At 52.8% G+C, this 22,249-nt stretch overlaps 1 protein-coding gene across 1 annotated transcript; it reads left to right on the forward strand.

Annotated features, from left to right (window-relative positions):
* The first annotated feature begins 257 nt into the window (after window positions 1-257).
* Window positions 258-20,999, forward strand: LOC144944423 (tumor necrosis factor receptor superfamily member EDAR-like). Its single transcript, XM_078872562.1, has 17 exons — window positions 258-293; window positions 3,177-3,269; window positions 3,388-3,498; window positions 4,106-4,284; window positions 5,027-5,124; window positions 5,716-5,763; window positions 6,141-6,323; window positions 6,740-6,776; window positions 6,923-7,009; window positions 8,119-8,223; window positions 8,699-8,738; window positions 9,509-9,524; window positions 16,858-16,918; window positions 17,574-17,651; window positions 19,648-19,693; window positions 20,458-20,512; window positions 20,686-20,999. The coding sequence occupies exons 1-17, from the start codon at window positions 258-260 to the stop codon at window positions 20,997-20,999; spliced, it is 1,587 nt and encodes a 528-aa protein (XP_078728688.1).
* Window positions 21,000-22,249: the final 1,250 nt, after the last annotated feature.

A 22,249-nucleotide genomic window follows, 5' to 3' on the forward strand; every position in this document is an offset into this window, starting at 1 on the left:
CGCGTAAATATATAAATGTGTCGTTAAACCCGCCACGAATTGGCCACGTTCTGTTGACGTGACAAACCTTCCTAGTTGGCTGTGTCGGGTCGTGGCGGGTTTAACGACACATTCATACTTACGCGATCTCACCCAAAATAAACAATATTAAGTATTACATTGTATGTGTTGTGCTGGGTGTGTTGGTGAGTTTGTTTCGTGTAGACAGGAGCCCTCAGCCGTGAGCCCCGCGCGGCGACTACCACCGCCGACTCGGCATGGAGAGGCGCGGCGAGGCGCGGAGCCCCCGCTCCGTGAGTGGCCTCCTCGCCTCATCGACACGTCCCCGTGACACGAGGAGGCGCCGTGAAACTCGCTACTCGGTATTTCTCCGGTCCACCTCATTGGCAGAACTCGCGCCAATAACACCCCCCCCCCCCCGTCGTCACCGTTCTGAGCATATCCAGCAAGATGCTGGCGAGTGCCGCTTGTGTTACCGGTGGTGCAAAGCAGCTGCAGCTCTCCGCAACATGGTGACTACGAAGCAGCCGCATTAGCCGCAGGCACGAGGGCTGGTTTGTCTCGTGCGCGCCAAATGGCTGACTGCGACACTGGGCGAGGAACTGGTTTTCCCACTGCGTCTCCCGAGGTCGGCCACTGCTGACAGCAATCACAGAAGAATGCCGCCCAGCAATAGGCGGACTGTCAGCCCGGGGCTCTCGCTGCGAACCAGAGAGGGCTTCGCCGTGGACTCTGTTTACACCGTGGGCTCTGCTTACTCTGGGGCCCATTGCGTGACAAGCAGGTGCTGTCAGTGTGTACGGTAATGCGAGCTCATTCCGTAATCCCTCCGGCAGCTTGCTGGGTCGTGGCACAGCGATGGAGAGGGCTCGGCCCTCGCCACCAGAGCGACTGGTCTCCGTGGAGGTCACGCTCAGTGCAGTGGGCAGGGGGGGGTTGCTGCGTGGCCAAATGATGGGTTGACTGGGGGGCCCTGCACACTGAGGCCTGCGAGCTTTGGCACGTGAACGCTGGTGGAAGTACCGCTGCTCTGACTTGTATACACGAGGATCAGAGGACAAGCAGACATTGGTCCTATGACGTGTATGTAAGCTCAGTGTGAGGTTAAGGGAATGCGTTACTGACCTGATACAGTACATTTAAATATGCCTACAGCACAGTAATTCTTTTAAACTTTGTTTATTCAGATATATTTAAATTACTGTACTTGCAATGTTTAAAATGTTTCATTATTTGTGGAGATTTTTTTTTTATTTCACTTCCAAACCAGCCTTTCAGGTTTTTCAGTTAAATTTTGAAAATATCAGCGAGTGTATGATCCGAGTCACGTATGTCAGTTTCATTGCTGAGAAAGGCCCTGCTTATTTTTGTATTTGTATCGAATTACGCTATCGGCAATGTGTCACGATATGAAGAATCAATTGGAAACTCTCAGAGCAGTGTTTGTGAATTTTCCAAGGAAGGAGCTATCACAGAACTAGCATGGGACCTCCTGTGCCAGTACCAGTCGTTCGTGACTGGGCTGGAAACACGAACTCACTGTACTTGAGAACACGAACTCACTGTACTTGAGAACACGAACTCACTGTACTTGAGAACATGAACTCACTGTACTTGAGAACCCGGCTTTACCCACGGGCGGCTAAAATCCTGATTCGATCCCAGGCCTCGACTGTGCCGGCTTAGCCTCTCGGACCTCTCACCCACCTGGCCGTCTGTTCTGATTTGATCTTCACTTCCAAAGAGTCGGGGCAATACGATGAATGAAGAAAACACTGCAGTGCAGTATGCATGCAAAACTGCCACGTGAAGAACACCAAGGTTCAGCCAAGTGAAGATGCGATGCCAAACATTGGCAGGTTTAACACGACACGAATGAGGATCACTTGGTGCCTCTGTTTAAAGGTAGCAAGGTGCTCGTTGTCCTCGTCTGCACCCGAGCAGTGATTAAAGCGGCGTACGTGAATAGTTCAGCACATACTTCTTCGTGGCGTGGTGACTATCCGAGGCGTGGTTGCTGATGATGATACGTACAAGAGGCTGTGATGCCATTCCTGAAGTTATTGTCGGAGTGAGCCATAGGCCAAGAGGTAAACACACTGCATCGTGAAAAAGAATACGTCACTATACCAGGGAATTCCTACCCTTACGGGTCCCAGGTGGGCACAACTCAATACAAAGCAATCGTGTATGTGATATTAGATGTGTATGTGATATTAGAACATACCAGTAGAAGTAATGTCATTTCCTAAGCATTTCGCTCCGTTGAAGATAATGCAGCACATTAACAAATGTCACGAGAAAAATCTCCAAAACCAAAAAAATTCAATCCGTGCCACCCAGAATTGGGTGAATGAAAACAAATATTTGTTGAACATAGCCCAATGCTAGATCATATCTGGAGGCTATGAAGGGTGCTATAGTCCCAATGTGACATTTAATGCAGGTATTTTTGGTGGAGTGTTATAATGGTAAGTAGCTGGTAATGCCCGTGACCAGTTACTCTTGATTTGCTCGTCATGAGACGGAATGAATGTCAATTTTCATGAAGTTCCAGCAAGGCTAAAAAGCTGAACGTTGGCACTTATAGAGTCGAATCGCGTAGTCAAAGTGATTGCTTTCTCAGTTGAGCATTGTGGAGGTGCTCATCTCCAGTTCACAGCTCCGAGCCAGTGAAATTCAACATTCCTATGGCAGGGGTGAGTATATCCATAGGGCGACCACTTGACTTTCCCACAGAGGCGGTAAAACTATTGTCCCTCATGAGTCAACCCCCACCCAGGATCCGAGCTCACAACCTCGCGACTGTGAGCCACTCGTTCCACTGCTGAGCCACCTGGCCCGTCTAAAATTGTGCTCACAACTAGAAACATCTGCAAAGCCACCCCTTGAATATGGGCCCAAATTTTTTGGAAGAAGTGGGAGTCAAATATCTCGATGTTGTAATTTTTTCACCTAGGACTACAAAGGTCGTTATCTGGAGGGTTTGAGGGCGATAAATGCGAATATGATGTTTTACTCTCTAATTTTTGATTGCTGAGCTGAAACAGATTTTCACATGACATGTAAACTGCACTTGTTTATTAATACAATGATAATGATGTTAATGATGATAATGTTGATGCTTACAATGTTTATGGTGATGTTGATGGTGTTGCTGGTCATGCTGTCTGCAGCGTGGGAGCATGGGCTGCCCACCGTGCCGTGTCGTGCCGCCCCACGCAGCCTCCGTGGCGGCCGGGGTGTCGCTCCTCCTCGTGCTCGGCACAGTGAGTCGACCCTCTGCGTTCCACTTACCCGGCCTCACCATCCCGAGCCAGGGTATGCACGGCTGGTAGTTGCAACGTCCGTCGAGTTTGCTCACCGCCGCATCTTCTGTATCGGCAGCTCGTCACCTGCGTGGCTGCACGCGCGCCCATGTGTGGGGAGCACCAGTTCCTGTCCAACGGACTGTGCCAGCCTTGCCGACAGTGCCCCCCAGGAGAGGAGCCCAATCAGGTGATGCGCTTCAAACCAACGAATCAGACAATCTGGTTCTTCGCAGCCACGCTTCCAGTCACTACCCCATGTGCTCCACCGCCATCCACGTCTACACATTAATTGCACACGCCTCGTGATGAGTGGAAAGAGAAACAGGCACTCTGGATTGTTAGGTCACCTAGAAAGAGAGATGTATGCAGGAAAACGCAACCACGAGGTTTCATGGCATCCATTCTGATGCACGTTACTCGATACACTTGTTGAGAGCAACTGGAATTGATTTTAATCCATCAATCCACGAACCTCTGAATCCCTAAAGTTGACCTTTATAATTACGTGTATACTTTACCACAATCACATTCTACAATTGCAGGGTCATTGGTAACTTGGCCGATTATATATTTTTTATTTTAACGCCACAGTGTTACTGATGAGCATGTTGAGTCGACTGTGGGAAGGGCTCCATGCCAAACTCGTTGGATGTGGAATGCCGACCAAGCAACAGCTGTGCGAGTTGGCGGGGAGTGGCGGTGAGCCGTGTGCTGGGATTCACAGCAAGGGCCCACTGACCTCTTGACACCGACCTGGGGGTCACCGGCCCGGGTCGCGAACGTGCCACGTGCAGGTCTGCGGCCACGACTATGGGGACGGCACGACGTGCGAGGCGTGTCCCGCGGGCTACTACAGCGACAAACTGGGCTATGGCAAGTGCCAGCCGCACGTCGACTGCGAACTCTACAACGCCAAGACACAGCAGGGCGGCGACAAGCAGCACGACTCGGTCTGCGGGGAGTGTCTGCCCGGGTGAGCGCTCCACCACCGCCGCCCGTTTCAATTCCTTTGTCGTTGCCTTTGCTCAGTGAGCAGCCACTCGTCGCGAGTCAGCCACGGTCCATCCGCTTGTTGCTGCGCTGATCTCATTCCCCTTTGTCTGGATCCCCTTTGGGGTCTTCCCTCTGCCACTGCCTCAATCTCCTTGGAAGATCTCTGCCCCCCCTCCCTGGCCACTCTGCTCGTTGACCACGTGGTCTCCTCCAAGCCCCATGTTCCTCTGCTTTGACTGCGCAGGAAACGATGGTTTGCGATGCTGCATTGGCAGCGGAGCATGAGCATAAATAGCAATAACTGCACACATCCGTTAATAACGCCGTGACCCTAAAAGGGATAAACATATAATAGGTGTTATTTATGGAAATGTCCGTTCTTCATTGTGGAGATGCTACGATGTATATTCCTCTTCTCCCTAGTGGCCTAGCGGCCTAGCCCATCCGACTGCTACTCCCCGCCCCCTAGCTACGACCAGGCCCACCCCAACCCCTCCTTGACCTCTCCTGCCTGTTCTCTTGTCACCATAACGACACCTCCACTTTTAATAACCCCACTCTTTATTATCTCAACCACTGTCTTAAGTACAATTGTATGATTGCTTTTAAGCCCCTCGGAATAAGGGTCTGTATACCTAATTCTTTCAAAGATAAGATTGACGAATGTGTTGAGTTTCGATGGCTTGAGATTGTTGATGGTTCGTGTGCGTCGCTCTCTGCAGGTTTTACCATTGCGCGTTGCTGTCCCCGGACTCGAGCAACAGATACAACAAGAACGAGTGCTGCGACTGCAGGAGAGCCACAACAACAAAGTTCCCCGGTGGGAGCGACTTCACTGGCTCGTCACAGATGTCCATCAACACGGACTCTGCTGCTGATGATGCTGATGATGATGCTGCTGATGATGATGCTGCTGATGATGAGACACCGCGTGTCGAAATCGGTCCAGAATTTACTTTGACTGAAATGATGCTGCTGAAATAATTCACTCCCAGATGGTCACAGGGCCAATGGGTTGTGTAAAGAATACTTTAGTATTCTTTATATAAAACGGAGATATGGTCTGATTATCTATTTCATTTGAGATGTTTATAGCCCGACTGAAGCTCCCGGAACCTAAAAGTTGATACATCTGCTATAACTTTGTTGTTTACACCACAGCTGCGTTTTTACCAATGGCCAGTTTGTCATTGTACTGGTTTAAACTTCGCTATATTGCAATATTTTGCGATGCATGGGTTGAGACGTTTGTTGAAGTAGCAGCACAGATAAAGTGAAGTCATGGACGAGGTAACTTTAGGGCATGAAGAATCTGTCAGAATCCATGAGTTTTCTGGATAAGTGTTTAGAATCGTGATTGTTGCTGGCTTATGCCATATTTCACTCTATATTATGTGTGTGTTTCCTCTAGAATGTGGGGATGTTCGCGCTACCGCAAACGTCAGAATCCCCCATGCCGGTGAGTATTCTCACTCACGCCACTAAGGTGTGACAGCGCCTGTTTCGTTATCGGTCAAACGTCAATGTCGCTCCCGGTTCTAATGAGAAATGTGGCGGCGCTAATCTCCATGGGCGAGGATCAGAATGAACGCGACATCACTGTAGCCAGCTCGCGGAGAACAGCCCGGTGTGAGCCGACGGAAAGCGGCGATGGTACGCGAACGCTCGCCAGCCAGTCAGAACCACGTCGGCCGTGACTGCGCCGGCCAAGGCCGCGCCATGTGCCGGACGCAGACCGTGGGCCGTCGACCGCTTGCGCCGTGACCATTGGTGTCCGTCGCATTTCTTGTGGAGACGATTGGAGGTGACGCCTGTTGCCCTCGTGTCGTCTTGCAGTGCCAACTTCATCCCACGAGCACATACGGCCGCTGTTCTATATGCTGCTGGGCGTGCTGCTGCTGTTGGTGGTCCTGGTCGTGTGGGCGGTCTGTGGGCCGCGCCGGCGGGCCACTGGCCGCCTCGTGAACCCGGTGGCCTCCTGGTGTCAGAGGATCTCATCCGGCTGCCGAGCGACCTCGGGTGAGAGCAGCGCGCGGGGACGCACCGCGCACGCCACGGCGCATTTGGGAGAGATCTCCACTCGCTGGCGAGCGCCATGACGAGGCGACGCTCGCCACCTTACCCAATGGGGACGCTCGTTCAATCGAGCAATTAGCAAAACGTCCCCTGAAAAAGAACCTCGAGACTCGGTCGGTGAGGTTTTATTGATACATTTAAGGCACCTGAATGAAAATATAAAATGTGCACATTGCGTGTACTGCACTGATGCTCTGAATTGACTCGAGTGGGTGAGGATTTGCCCTGTCCTGGCCAGCCGGCTCAAAAACTTATAACGTGAAAAAAATGCTCAGCACCCGGCCAGCACTCTTTGAATGTACTACTTTCTCAACAGCACCAACACAACTAAATGTATCATATCTTTGTCTTCTTTGCAGCTACACAAGCCACAATTCCGCTCTTGCCAACAGAAAGGTAAATTGCAGCATAACGAGCCCAGCACCGGCTGTTCTCGTTGCTCGTGTTTATCCGGTAAAGATTTAAGGATGTGCGTTTGTTGGGCGCTTAAATGGCCCAGCATATCGACGTGCGGAACATCTTGTCTTGCCCTTTTGGTTCAGGATGAAGACTGCCAGAGACTTGCAGTACAGCCCTTCTGAGGAGGCCACGTTCGATCCAGCAGGACAGTCGCGCATGAGTGGACGGCAGTTGAGTCACAACAGATGCACACCAATGTTAATTTTAATGACCCTGAGCATTTCATTTCCTTCTCTGTAACTCCCCCCTCTCAAATGAGACAAACATAGCATACGTGCTAGTGTACATCGAGTTTGATTCCCGCTCACAACCAATTACAGTGGTGAATATTTGATACGGTCCTGGGCCACCCCTAAGTCGAATCAGCCTCAAATGAGTACCTGGTACGATTTGTAAAACATCAGCACTCGGGAGACAAAGGCGGTGTGGTGCTAGCCACCCACCCCTTCATGTGCCGTACCGGCCTTAATAGGTGCTCACTAACAGCACTTGCCCCAAAAGTATGTTCAGGCTATACAGGAGATCTATGTCTCTGGAGCTGTGCATAAAAACTCACACCTGCTTATACATGGCTGAGTGATGAGTGGAGCTCAATACTCACAGCTCACGCCTGTGCATGGTTCAGTGAATGAGTGGGGCTCACTACTCACGGCTCACGCCTGTGCATGGCTGAGTGAATGAGTGGAGCTCAGTACTCACGGCTCACGCCTGTGCATGGCTGAGTGATGAGTGGAGCTCACTACTCACGGCTCACGCCTGTGCATGGCTGAGTGATGAGTGGAGCTCACTACTCACAGCTCACGCCTGTGCATGGCTGAGTGATGAGTGGCGCTCACTACTCACGGCTCACGCCTGTGCATGGCTGAGTGATGAGTGGAGCTCACTACTCACGGCTCACGCCTGTGCATGGCTGAGTGATGGGTGGAGCTCACTACTCATGGCTCACGCCTGCTCATGGCTGAATTAATGAGTGGGGCTCACTACTCACAGCTCACGCCTGCGTGTTAATGGCTGAGTGATGAGTGGAGCTCACTTCTCACGGCTAATGCCTGTGTGTACATGGCTGAGTGAATGAGTGGAGCTCACTACTCACGGCTCACGCCTGTGCATGTTCATGGCTGAGTGATGAGTGGAGCTCACCACTCACAGCTCACGCCTGTGCATGGCTGAATGATGATTGGAGCTCACCACTCACAGCTCACGCCTGCGTGTTAATGGCTGAGTGATGAGTGAAGCTCACTACTCACGGCTCACGCCTGTGCATGTTCATGGCTGTCAGACCGTTGCTGCATCAACGACGCCACAGCACCTTCCCAAGCGTCTGCGACAAGCTGAAGAACTGCAAGTGCGAGCATTGCCAAGACCTTTTGAACTCTTTGAAATCGTGAGTTATCTTCCATTCTCTTTTCGTCCAACCAAAGGCTTCCCAGGACAGTGTTACAATCTGCTTTTAAATGTCGTGTTAGCAGATTGCAAGCATTCGAGTAAGTTTAAAAGGTGTTTCCAAAACTGTATAACAATGTTTGAGATTGGAAAGCTATTATATGAGTCGAAACTCATTCAAAATGATTAGTTCAGTTGACATGAGCGCTGGCCATGTGTTTTATAAGGCAATATATTCAAATGCTGGTTAGAATTAGCTTACGTTGGGAGCTACATGAGTTAAAAATGGGAAGTGGTTCTACACAGAGAGACTGTCGATGTGGATTTGGGCACTCATTCACGAGTGGTGACATCCCCTGGACGAGACGGAGATTGGATTGCCACACACTGCCGGATACACGCAGTGTGCTTCCGTGATTAACATACATTTGCGTGAACGTTTCTCATGCCGTATACCGCGTGTTCTGTTTCCCCAGTAGCCACTCTCAACACAACACCAACAGGAAATCCGATAAGGTAAAACGATCTCTTCATCCCGATACAAAGTCGATGGGTATCACCAGTGCCCCCGGGATTGGCGATGCACATTCAGCTTTCTCTCATCCAGATGCGAGCCCGCCAATCCTCCATGTAAATCATTGCCGTGAGAAGCGCTTCTCCTTGGCTACATGACGTTTGTTTACTGCCGTAAAGTGGCGAGATCCGCTTGTGCCCGGCGAGGTGTCCGCACCAGTCCACGTGAGTGCTGTGCCACCGTCTCCTGGCGAGCCAGGGCATGGCACCTCCACGCCCACGGGAAGGGAGTTTCACAACGTTTGTGTGTGCGGCGATCCACCAACCCTCGCTGCCTCCACGGGCACGCACCACCACCGCCCGGCTAAATTGGGATCGCACTTCGCCCCCTCCTGCAAAAAGACTTGGTAGGACATTCCTTAAAAAGAGTTGAGACTCGAGGAGCATTTCCTGGATAAAGGAGTGGAATAATCGGCATCTCCTCCACCCCTGGCTTTGCTCTCGGTGAATGGAGAGGGCACGGACCCAGTGGCGTCTTCATCACGGCTCAGCCTCTCCACGCGGACACGCGTCTGTGTGGATGTTTAAGAGGCGACTGGTTAAGAGGCAGATTCACCAGGATGACTGCAACGCGTCACTTTTTATATATTCACTGTTGGCGATGGAGATGTGAGCGTATTCCCATGGCCAAACTCAGAAGGGGCATTCGCCAGCAAGTGAACCAGTGATATAATGCACACGACGTGATGGTTAATCTTTGCTTTTAATTTCAGAGCGACAAGAAAAATGGTGAGTTCGTTTATTTCATAGTCACTGGCATGAACAATAATGCTGTAATTAATTTCCATCGATTAAATCTACTGTAAATTATTGTAAGTAAAAAATTCTTACAGCTACTTGTAAATGATTATATTGCGACCATGTCATTTGTGTAACAAAAATTCAATGCATGTGTAATAAAAGACTCGGACGCTTCTCTCTCTGTCCTGTGTCCTTTATTTGGGTTCGATCTCTTTTCCCTCACGGCACTCCCCTATATACTCTTCGCTCTGCAGCCCCAGGCTGCTGTCGCTCACGTAGCCCAACTCCCTCCTAGTAGACCCGCTGCTGTCTCGTCGCGCAGACCCCCGCTGCTCAACTCCTCTCTTGCAGACCCGCTGCTCTCCGCAGCCTCCTCGCTGCTCCTGTTGCCCCGGGGTCGGTCACCGTTGGCCGACGGTGCCGATCCTCGTGGCCCGTGTGTGTGGCGATCTCGCCACTCTCTCTCTCACCCTTCGCCCTGCGTGGCCTCACACTTTCCCAGTCTCCGATCACTCCCCCTATTGCTTCCGGTTTCCCCCCTTATAGACCTGAACCCTCTCCCCCCATGACGTCACTTCCGGGAGGTCGTTTACGCCCGCATTACACCACCCTACCCCGTAGAGAAAATCCAGCCGACCTCGGCTGAACACAACTCCAACAAGCAATGCGAGCGAACACGACCGAATACGAAAAAGGACACAGAACACACGATAATATACCGAAAGAACAAGAACACAACACAATAATTAACGAAATGTGAGGGATTTCGAGCGGGTGCGGGTCGCCGGGCCGTCCCGGACGGTCGGTGGCCCTCCCGCCGAGCGGGAACGTGGCAGGGTTTTAAGGGCGACAGGTTGAAGTTCGTCTGTCGCTATTGGAGGCCTGGCAACGTCCCGGTCCCCTATTCTCGAAGGCGCAGCATCAGAGGCGTCCCGCAATCGCGTCCGCGGCGGGGTTGGAAGGGCTGCGGGCCTCAAAGGTTCCGCAGCCGTGGTAGGCGCACCCCGAGCTGAGTCTTCTTTCCCCTGCCGCGTCACGGCCGGCTCGTCTGTGAAAGGCACGACAGGCGCTCTTGCAAGGTCAGCAGGCACAGGCAAGGGCGAGTCGGCAGCAACAGACCCCGGCAAGGCAACCTCAGGAGATGACGCATCCGGTCGAGGGGCCACGTATGGTTTCAACCGAGCTGTGTGGACGAACCAACGCCGAGAACCAAACCGAACACGCGCCGACTGTGGGTTGGGAACCTCGATGAGGCGAACCGGCCCGTGCCATGGTTTATGTAACTTAGGAGAGGTACCTGGCCGCACCTGTGGACAATGGAGCCAGGCCAGGTCCCCCGTTTTCCAGGGGCATTCCCCTTTTGAACGTCGCGCACACCGCTCGTTCCGAGCCTGGGCTTTGGCCGTAGCCATGCGGGCCCCTTCCCGCGCCTCAGTGACTCGGCGAACGGTGTCCTGAATATAATCAGGAAAAGGCTTAGCAGGTCCCCTCGCTCCGGTTCCCAACTGTTCATTAATCGGCGGTACGTTTTCACGACCGTACATTAGAAAAAACGGCGAATATCCTGTAGCCGCATGCGGCGTCATCCGGTACGCTGAAAGCACCCCAGGGATATGCAAATCCCAATCCGATTGTTTTTCACTAACCGTGTGGCACAACATGGCGGACAGGGTCCGATTAAGCCGTTCCACCATACCATCCGTTTGTGGGTGGTAGGGAGATGTCCGTATTTTTTTTGTTCCCAGAGCCGCACACACCTCCCCCAACAATTTAGACGAAAAATTCCGGCCTTGGTCTGTAAGGAGCCTCTCCGGCGCCCCTTTGTCCATAACATACCCAAATAGAAAGGCGTCTGTGATAGACGCCGCTGACTGGTCAGGCAAAGGCCAGGCCATCGGCCAGCGGGAGAGGTACTCCACCCCTACCAGCAAATATTTATTTCCTCTAGCGGATGGCGGAAAGGATCCCAAAATGTCTAACGCCACCAACTCATTAACTCGAGACACCTGAATAGATTGTATCGGCGGCACATATGGATGTTTAGGTGGCTTACGGCGGGCACAATCGGGACACGCGCGAACGTGCCCGACGACATCCGTCGTCATGCCGTGCCAATAGTAGTCTCGCTGCAGCGTCAATAGCGTCTTCTGCACCCCCAGATGTAAAAGCGTGTCACAATGCAGAGTCCTAATCAATTCGTACCGCAATGATGCCGGTACAACAAGACGCCAGCGTTCCTGCATCCCTTCCCTCCACATCAGCAAGCCATCACGGAGAGCGGTTTCCGGCACGCCTCCCGCACAGAGTCCCCCACTCCCCTTCACAGGCCGCTTACGTAACGTTACCAAAGAATCATCCAACATTTGTTCCCGAATCCACACAGACCTCGGGAGATGTAGAATGCCATCAGCCGGTCCCCCATCAGCCGGCCCCGGCTCAAGCGGAGCTTCAGGCACTTCGACTGCCAGCGCGACAGGCTGAGGGGGGTGCTGAATCGGGCCACACCTATGCGTCCCCGATGCACACGCGCAAGGGGATCGCTGCGGCAGCCTGGAAAGTGCGTCCGCATTAGCGTGACGCACTCCCTTCTGATGGTGAATTTGGAAGGAAAATTCTTGCAGCGTGTCCAACCACCGCGCCAGCTGGCCGGATGGTTGGTCCATTTTAAGAGCATACTGCAAGGCTGCATGATCCGTGCGAACAATAAACGAACGACCGTACAGATACGGTCGAAATTGGCGGAGAAAAAAAACAATAGCCAACAGTTCCCTGCGAGTGACGCAGTAGCGGGTTTCAGCGGGAGACAAAACCCGGCTACCATACGCCACCACGCGTTCCACACCACCTTTGGACTGAGACAACACCGCCCCAATGCCCGTGTCACTCGCGTCCGTATCCAGAATGAAGGGATGTGCAAAATCCGGATAATCCAACGTCGGTGCCGTAGCCAATAGATCGCGTAGGCCTCGAAACGCCGCCTCCTCTGGTGGTCCCCAAGCAAATGTGTGTCCTTTACCCGTAAGGAGATGCAAGGGCCTCGTGATCGTAGCAAAATTTGGAACAAACCTCCGATAATATGAGGCGAACCCCAAAAACCGACGCACATCCCCCACCGTGGCAGGGGTTGGCCAATCGCGGACGCACGCAGTTTTGTCCGGATCTGTGGTCACCCCGTCCGCACTGACAATGTGCCCCAAATAACGCACAGAGTGTTGCAGTAGGTGACATTTCTTAGGCTTAAATTTCAAATTAGCAGAACGCATCCTGGTGAACACAGCCTCCAACCGCGATAAATGCTCGTCAAATGTGCGGCTGAAGACGATAATATCGTCTAAATATATAAGACATGTCTCCCACTGCAACCCCGTTAATACCAACTCCATCAACCTCTGAAAAGTGGCAGGGGCCGCATTCAGCCCCATCGGAAGACAGTTAAAATGGAATAACCCATGCGGCGTACGGAAAGCAGTCTTTTCTCGCGAGGACTCGTCAAGGGGAAGCTGCCAGAAGCCCGAAGAGAGATCTAGCGTTGAAAAGAACTTCGCCCCCGACAAGGCATCGAGAGAGTCGTCCATACGCGGCAGGGGATACGCATCTGCCACCGACACTTTATTTAATTTACGAAAGTCTACACAAAATCGCAATTTGCCATCTTTCTTCTTGACCAAAACAACAGGTGCGCCCCACGGGCTGTTAGACGGAGATATTACATGTCATCCACTGCCCCTCGAACATGCTCTCGCTCAGCCGGACTCATCCGATGCGAGTTCAACCGAATAGGGGCAGTGTCCCCTGTGTCAATATGATGGTAAAGCAACGAGGTGCGTCCTAAGTCCAAATCGTCGGAGCTAAACACATCAGAATAGCTAAATAATAATTTATGAAGCGCACAACATTGTTCCCCGGAAAGAGCTGAATTCTCCCCACACAAATCAGCAATCCAGCGATCATCTGCAGCTCCGGGCCCCGAAACACCTCCAACAAAACCCCGGCTGGACAGATCATCATGAGCTGTAAACGCAGTAGTGGCATGTGCCACAACGGTACCCGCCGGCACACACACGCTTTCGGCACTCGCGTTAAGCACCTGCAAAAACGGCTGCTGGTCTGGCCGGACAATAGTTTGTGCCCCAACCAGCGCCGATCCACCCGTGATGGTGGCGGACGGCGACAACAAAACCCCAATGGCTCCTTGACGACCAGGTACAGGCTTCCGATAACGCAAAGGAATGAGCATCTGTGAGCCAGGTGGAATATCAACAGACACTTCGGACAACGCCTGCACCTGGGCGACAGGAGCAGGTCGCCCCCAGGGCGATGGCAAAAACGCAATTTTACGGCCTTACGGTAATTCAATGCAGTTCTCATTAATTCTAATTAGAATGGGCATTTTGGCCAGAAAATCGGTCCCTAATAAACAAGGAACCGCAAGAGACCTCGAAATTAACACAATTCCCGAGGCCGACACTCCCCCGATAGCGATGTTAGCGTCCACCTGGCCCACAATGCCCATACTACCCCCGTTCGCGGCGACGCAGGAAGCGTAAGCCGGACTCACGGCCTCTGGTGGGATGTTCAAGAGATGGAATATTACATCCGAAATAATGGTCGCGGACGCTCCGGAATCTACCAAAATCCGTACGTCCACCCCTTGTATCGACCCAGGTACGGTGAACGAACCGGTAGCGGCCGCGACGACCCGCCGAGCCAACTTACGCCACTGTGTTACCGAGCGACAAGGCGCAGTTAATGGCCTCCCGATATTAACAACACCCGGATCGCATGACAACGGTGATGAGTGAGGTGTCAAGCCTTGCCGGGTGTCTGGTGCGCACCGACTTGCCTGTGCTGGCGAATCCTTTCTTGGAGCGGCCCCTGTCGAGGCCTCCTGCTGGGGCGGACCCGGGACGCAGGCCCAGCAGTCCCTGGCGTAATGGCCCTTATGCCCGCAGCGGAAACAGTCGATGTCGTTGCGCCTTGCTGCGGGCGCCCCGTCCCGACGCGGCCGTGTCGGCGGCACAGCCCGCGGCCCCGGCCCACCGCGGCCCGGCCACGGAGCAGCGGCAGCCGACAGCTCCTGCGGGCTCCTGTCGTCCGGCACATAAACTGCCTTCTTGGGGTCCCAACCCAAGGCTCCCCCTTCGACGATGGGCCCCCCCGTCCACGCCGTAACTTGCTTCCACCGGCGCAGGTTGAACTGGGCATCCAGACATTTAGCCGCAGCCCGGGATGTGAGCTTCTCGTGACCGCACACCGGCATAGGAATGCCGAGATCCCGGGACAACTCCAGCATCTTCCCCAGGATGAGAGGTTCCAGCAGGTCAGGCTCCGTCTCCGGGTATGCGGCCATAGCCAGCTCCAGTACCGCGCCCCTATATGCCACCAGGGGACTCCTCGGGTGCGCGTTGTCGTTGCACAAACCGGCGATGAGCATCATCCGGCGGCTCGTAAGCGTCTGCCATTTCGTCGAACACACCTCGCAATGTTTTCTTCTTCGCGGCTTTTATAGAGCGAAAGAATCTAACGGACTCGTCGTCGAGGAGAGTCGGAAGAACTCTCCTCGACGACGAGCGTACCGCTGCCAAAAATCTGCAGGCGAACGCACTCCAATCGCCCCCGATGGAGAATTCCTTGACAGTCGTTAGGTGACGGCTGCGGCTCCTTGGCGCGCTCCCTCCAGCCGCTGACTCATCCGGTGGCATGTTCAACATGGCGTCGCAACGTGGTGTCGACAAAATGGCGGCCTTCCGTCGCGGAGGGCCCAAAATGGCGGCTTCCCGCCTTTCGTCGTGCGCCACGCCCAAGATGGCGTCTTCTTGCCGCGTGGCCGATGGCGTCGATAGCGAAGACAACCCGGGCTCCTGCGGACCACCAACATCTCCTTCCGACGCCGCCCTCGGCGTGACGAGCTCACACAACTGTGCAAGTACGTTCTTGAGAGTTTCAAGTTGCACCGCCATCTGACTCCATCTTAAATCCGCGTCCTTTGGTGCAGACGGGTCCGCCGACGCGGCGACATCTTGGACCCCCGGACCCGCACTCGTCCTAGCACGGATCTCCTCCTCTGCCGGAGTCAGGTCGACCGCAGGAGGAAGGTCATCGTCGTCGGAAGATGAAGCCGATGCCGGAGACGGAATATTCTTTTTTCTCAGTTGTTTAGCCATGCCGTTACACTTCTGACACCAGTGTAATAAAAGACTCGGACGCTTCTCTCTGTCCTGTGTCCTTTATTTGGGTTCGATCTCTTTTCCCTCACGGCACTCCCCTATATACTCTTCGCTCTGCAGCCCCAGGCTGCTGTCGCTCACGTAGCCCAACTCCCTCCTAGCAGACCCGCTGCTGTCTCGTCGCGCAGACCCCCGCTGCCCAACTCCTCTCTTGCAGACCCGCTGCTCTCCGCAGCCTCCTCGCTGCTCCTGTTGCCCCGGGGTCGGTCACCGTTGGCCGACGGTGCCGATCCTCGTGGCCCGTGTGTGTGGCGATCTCGCCACTCTCTCTCTCACCCTTCGCCCTGCGTGGCCTCACACTTTCCCAGTCTCCGATCACTCCCCCTCTGCTTCCGGTTTCCCCCCTTATAGACCTGAACCCTCTCCCTCACGTGACGTAACTCCTTCCCCCATGACGTCACTTCCGGGAGGTCGTTTACGTCCGCATTACACGTGTGGTTTGTACTGAAGCTTCAATTATGCAATGTTCATGTAATAAAAATGTACAAAGCAAAGCAGATTTAGGCGCCTAATTTTAGCAAATCAAAGTTCATGGACAAGGGGTTTGTCAAACAGTGGCAGATTTCTCTCAGAGGGCCACAACTGGGTAACACAGCAGCCCTTGTCCCCAGGATGCGGTAACTGGCATAATACATGGAAGTGGAAAGTAGTCAATGAAGCAAGGAGATGCGTGCTTGGAATCGCATTTGAGAGGCAGAGAGAGGAAGGCGCGCGATGCAGGTCCATGACATCGTTCAAACAGTAAAGTGGACTCGTGCAGAACGTGTCAGTAAGAAGGGTTGATGGTCGATGGGCAGGATTTGAGATGGAGTGGTCGCCATTGAATGCAAAGTCCTCAAACCGAACTCGCACCAGAGAGTTCGTTATGAAGATCACCATTTTCATCGTCAAAGTGTCAACCTGTTGGACAACCAGAGGCACAAAGTAGAGCGATGTACCTACAAAATAATACTTAATCATACTTAATCCTCTTAAGGGGGTGGTTTAACTTTGCTTAACTCAATTTGGACACAGTTTACCAGAGTATGAAATGTATCATTGTGGTTTAGAGCCGGGAGCATGAGCAGGTCTCTGTGGCTGCGTCTTTACCCTAGGTCAAACTTCTGGAGTGAAACAAGTCAAATTTCCAAACTTCGTGAAGGATGATTCTGACAGGTGAGGCAACCAACGATCGCTGCGTCTGCTCGGACAGAGCAGTCTAGAAGCCGCGAACCTTCGATACGAATACATGGACGTAAGGAGCACGCGTGCAGCCTGAGACGCCATTACCTGTCCTGTCAGTGGCCGAGCGAGAGGGGCATGCTTCACACTGCCTTGGAGGAGGGACTGGTGGCTGATGCAGATTTCATTGCAGACGTAACAATTATCAATCACGCCACACTTCTCTCTTTGTCTTTCCAGGTACATTAACAATAGATATTTACACATCCCATCGGCCACACAGCCTTCTGGGAGTGCATCTTTTCAGCTGCATTTGTTCAACACAAGCGGCACGCTGGTTTAGTTATCGCGTCACAGAGTCCACACAGGAAGAACTGCACAGCAGCAGCTTGTGCCCTCTATGCTGTGCACATCAGTCGCTGACTGCACGTTCACCGATAATTACATTTATAACAATCCTACAGAAATGGCCTGATACAGGACATAGAGCCCCGTCCCACAAGCACGAAGCTTGTGTCCTTGGCAGTAGCCATTGCACTCTCTTGAGTTTCCAGTTCGTGTCTGTGAATAATGATGAGCAAGAATGTTCATGGATTTGAATGTATAACTCTTTTTAGCCTTATGTTTTTGAGTTTTATTTTTCCCTCAGTGATGAGAGTCGGAAGAAGACCGTTCCGCGCAAGGAGCCGTCAGTCATCGGGAGCAGGCGCGCCTCCATGGGGCCCAGGTGAGCTCCAGCACGTTGGCGGTGAGCCTCCTCCTGAGGGGAGATGCGGTGAGAACACACGGGAAGATTCCGAGCTGACCTTCTTTGGGTCGTTATGAACAGAGTAGTCTCGTTTACTTCAGGCTCTGAAGACGATGTTCACGCGGTTGCCCTTTGAGGAGCCTTTGCCGCTTGGAAAGGAGGCCCAGCAGCTTGAGAAGCTGGAGCGCACCCAGCAGGAACACAAGTCTGCTTTTCATGTACCCTAACGTTGCTCCTTTCGTACCACTGTCTGCAAGAGTTTGGCGCAACCATCATGTGGCAGACCGCCTCCGTGGCAAAAGAATGGCCCTGTTGTGGGCAGGCCCAGTGGGATGGGTGCAGCCCCAGTGGGGTGGGTGCAGGACCAGTGGGGTGGGTGCAGCCCCAGTGGGGTGGGTGCAGGCCCAGTGGGGTGGGTGCAGGCCCAGTGGGGTGGGTGCAGGACCAGTGGGGTGGGTGCAGGACCAGTGGGGTGGGTGCAGTGGGGTGGGTGCAGGCCCAGTGGGGTGGGTGCAGGCCCAGTGGGGTGGGTGCAGTGGGGTGGGTGCAGTGGGGTGGGTGCAGGCCCAGTGGGGTGGGTGCAGGCCCAGTGGGGTGGGTGCAGTGGGGTGGGTGCAGTGGGGTGGGTGCAGGACCAGTGGGGTGGGTGCAGGCCCAGTGGGGTGGGTGCAGCCCCAGTGGGGTGGGTGTAGACCCAGTAGGGTGGGTGTAGACCCAGTGGGGTGGGTGCCGGCCTGCACCACTCCTCATGGACCGCCGCCCGAGCCGGCGCTCCCCAACCTCCCCTGTGACCAAATCTCCCGCAATGCGCCTCATCTCGTGACCCCTTCGAAGCAGAGCCTGGACAGTGCCTCCCAGGCACAACGTGGCAAGGCCTGAGACCGCACGCACCTCTGTGGCTTGCTCAGTAAAACACGTGGTCGGCGTTCACGACCAATATTAGCCATAATAACGGGTATTTTTTAGTTGGATCGCGTAATTATAAATGTGTCGTTAAACCCGCCACCAACTCGACACAGCGAATTAGTAAGGTTTGTCACGTAAATAAAAGGTGCCAATGAGTTACTCCTGTACTTGAGCACACCGGTGTGTTGGAGAGTAACCCCACATTGAATGCGAAGACCAGAGGAGGGTTAATGGAGTCATATAAATGCCAGTGGATCATTCGCACGTGATAGGCTCACATTGGTGACATCACCGTTACCCTATTTAAGACCAAAAGATGAAGACTTCGTCACAATTCTGGCTAAACGCTTGAAGCTTGGTTGTAATCCAGTGGCGGATTAAGCTAGTGTGGGGCCTGTAGCATATGTTATAACGGGGCCCTAAATTTAAAAAACATGAATATTAAAACACATTGTTTACTTGCACAGTAAAGTAATTGTAGTTTTTAATTTGCTATACAGCCAGATAATACGACAAATCGCTAACCTTAAACACCCAGTCGTTCATAAAAAGTTGAAGGCAGTATAGTACTATAGTAATAGAGCAAGTACAGAATCACTGAACCGGAATTAATAGCTTGAAAGCATTGAGCGCGGGGTCCTTGAAAGTGCGGGGTCCTTGAAAGTGAGGGGTCCGTAGCATATGCTACTTTTGCTACTGGGATAATCCGGCACTGTTGTAATCACCAGCAAAACGTCATACTCGAATTGTAAATGTTGTGGGTTTACTCTCCAACACATCTCTTATGCCTTGCTGACTTCACAATGAACACGGCCTTTTTTAGCAACATATCCTTGTGTTCCTTCTGTAAGGGACACCCACCGTAACCTGCATCTGTGATGTAGATGGAGTGAACTTCATCCAGCAAGGACTGCAGTAGCTAATCTGTTTGAGAAGTCACGTCAATAGGTCGTGCTCAGCACCCTTGCATCGACTTCCCACGTTGTTCCGCCAGTGAAATGCACGCCAGGATTGCGTAGAGGACAGTTGTTTGAGATAATTCTGCTGCTGCTGTTCTTTGTTGTTGCAGTATCCTCCCCACGGTGCCCATCAAGCCGGAGGGATCAAGGAGAATTGTGAGTGTCTGGTGTGGCACCGTGCCAGTGGGTACAAGATGCATGTCGTGCTATGTGCAGTGGTAGGCGACCGAAGGAAAGTTGTTTGGTTGTTTGAAATTCATTTGACATTCGCAACGAAAGCACTGAGCCACACCATTCCACCTGTAATATGCAGAAAGGCAATTGTGAACGTGATACCATTCTGCTTTTTCTGTACTCATTTGAACCGGTTTCTGCTGGATGGATGACGCCGCCTGGATGGATGCCTGAGCGTCTGCTCCAAAGTTGCTGTTCTATTGATGAAATGTTTTGCTCACGTCAAAATGTTGTGTCTTACTTTCAGCTTCTCTTTTCTAGCCTTTCTCCTTTATTATCCTTAGCTTGTAACATTCCCTCTCTTTTGTTTACGATGCAGCCACTGCTTTTGAGAATGGGAATCTGGTGGTCTGCGGTGGCTCGCAAACGCAACTGGGTCACGTGGGACATCTGGGTGTTGGCAAAATGTTCAGGCGGAGATGTTGATCGTGCCACGTGAACGGATTTGTGAGATGTAATGTTTTGTAGGCAAGGTGCTCTACGATAGCTTTTAAATGTTGAGGTGGCGTTTTTTTTCTGGAACGTTTGAGATAATGCCACAAATTGTAGACTTTATGCAAAGAACTGAAATGGTTTAGTTCAGCCACTCTGTCTGCTGCACATTTACAGAGCCTCAGTGTCGGTGCTGTTGCTGGACACGGGACGTGTTTTTTATTCAGGAAACTTTGTTTCCCGCTATCTTTCAGAGAATGATTGAGCGTGTAGAAGACCTATACAGACGTGCCCTAAAGAAGACTAAAGGTGAGTTCTGGTATGCCCCCGTCGTGCCAGTGTATTGGACGTCACCACCCGCCGCTGGTGTGGAGGAGGAGCTGCCCGGTCTGCAGCCTGCGGACCCGCTCCTGCACCAGGCCCGCTCGGCACGGCAGTAACGTCGGGCGCGTGCGGCTTGCCCCCTGTGGACGTGTGCGCAGACATGGCCATCGATTCGCTCGACTTCAGGCTGAGGGAGGCGCTCACGCTCAAGCTCAACTCCTCCCTCACCGCCAGCAGCGGAGGCAGCCAGCAGAATCTGCTGTCCAAGCTGGCGCACCGCCTGGGCATCACGAGCGACGAGGCGCTGCTGCTGGGCAATGCGGAGCAGCTGCTGCGCGTGGCGAGCACGCGCGCTGCCAGCGTGCCGAGCCTGCTGGAGGCGCTGTACGACGTCAAGCACTACGACGTCCTAAACCTCCTGTGCAAGGGGCTCCTCACGCCAGACGAAGGGCACGACCCAAGTTACGTTTGAGTTACCAGATTCGCTGAATTGATCAAAGCTTCCAGTCTGAGCCAAGTCACCACAAACTACTACGGTGCAACTTCATGAGGAACGACCCTCTTCTCATGAAGTTGCACTACCCTATTCCGATTACAAGACGCACCCCAACACCTGTGCCTGGCATCAACACATTTACAACAAATATGGTCCCACACACGTGACGTTTGCTTTAAACTAGAGGATAAAGTGTACCTCGTAATCCAGAAAATATGGAAATTATTTCGACTTTCATAGAAATTCCGAGGATGAGAAACTTACCGGCAGCCGATTCCAAGCCAGGGGAGTGGCAAGGCAGGCGCCATGCACGTCACGAGGCCCCCTCCCGGCTGGACAAGTCGGGCCCTGCTTGGTGCAGGCTCCAGGATTGGGTGTTACAGAAGCACGCTGGCAAATGGTGTGCTGCTGCCGAGATCATGAACAGTGGTGCTGCCATTGCAAATGTTATACGCATTACATTTGACTGTTCTTGCACTGAAACGCAGCAAAGGCATGTAATGTTGAATTAGAATGCAGTATATGTGCAACATTTGTTTGATTACCTTATCCTTGTATTTGCAAGGTTTACATGAGAATAGGATTTTCTGGTTGAACGAACGTTCGTGGATGTGAAATTTTGTATAAAAATGACAACTTTGGTTGAATTTATATTGCGTAACTGAAAAATAAAGCACGCAATACCATCAGACCTTGGAAGCTAAGCTGGTATGAGCCTGGATAGCAGCGCTAGCTTGGGCGGCCAGCGTGGACAAAAATGGGATGTGGGTGCCGTGGTCATTCGAGGGCGGTGCAGCCAACCCACCGATGTCTGGCTCCCCTGCCACCACTCCAGGCCCACCAGCGTGGGGAGGAGCTGTTGAAACAACCTTCGCGACCCGTGCGGCGTGGGGGGGGGGGAAGCCCTGATCCACCAATGGGTCGACAACACGAGATGGGCACATTGAGCAGCGCCGTGAGTGACCGAGAAGCCCTCTCAACCGCTGTCTTACGGCAGCAGCGCCACAGGAGCTGGCCTGGTCTGTGTCAACCGAGATGTGTGGAAACAAAACAATTGTATCCATGGCAGAAAACAGATCTGCCCAATTAAAGAGGTCACTCATGACATTTATAACGAGTACAATATTTCACGGCGTGGATACTTTAACAAATAATTGAATCAGTTTGATTGGTGCTATATGGTCGTTTCAACATGATTTGGGTGGTATCCCAGGTCCACTACTCCA

The sequence above is a fragment of the Lampetra fluviatilis genome, chromosome 34 (genome assembly GCF_964198595.1).
Source record: "Lampetra fluviatilis chromosome 34, kcLamFluv1.1, whole genome shotgun sequence".
Taxonomy (NCBI): Eukaryota; Metazoa; Chordata; class Hyperoartia; order Petromyzontiformes; family Petromyzontidae; genus Lampetra; species Lampetra fluviatilis.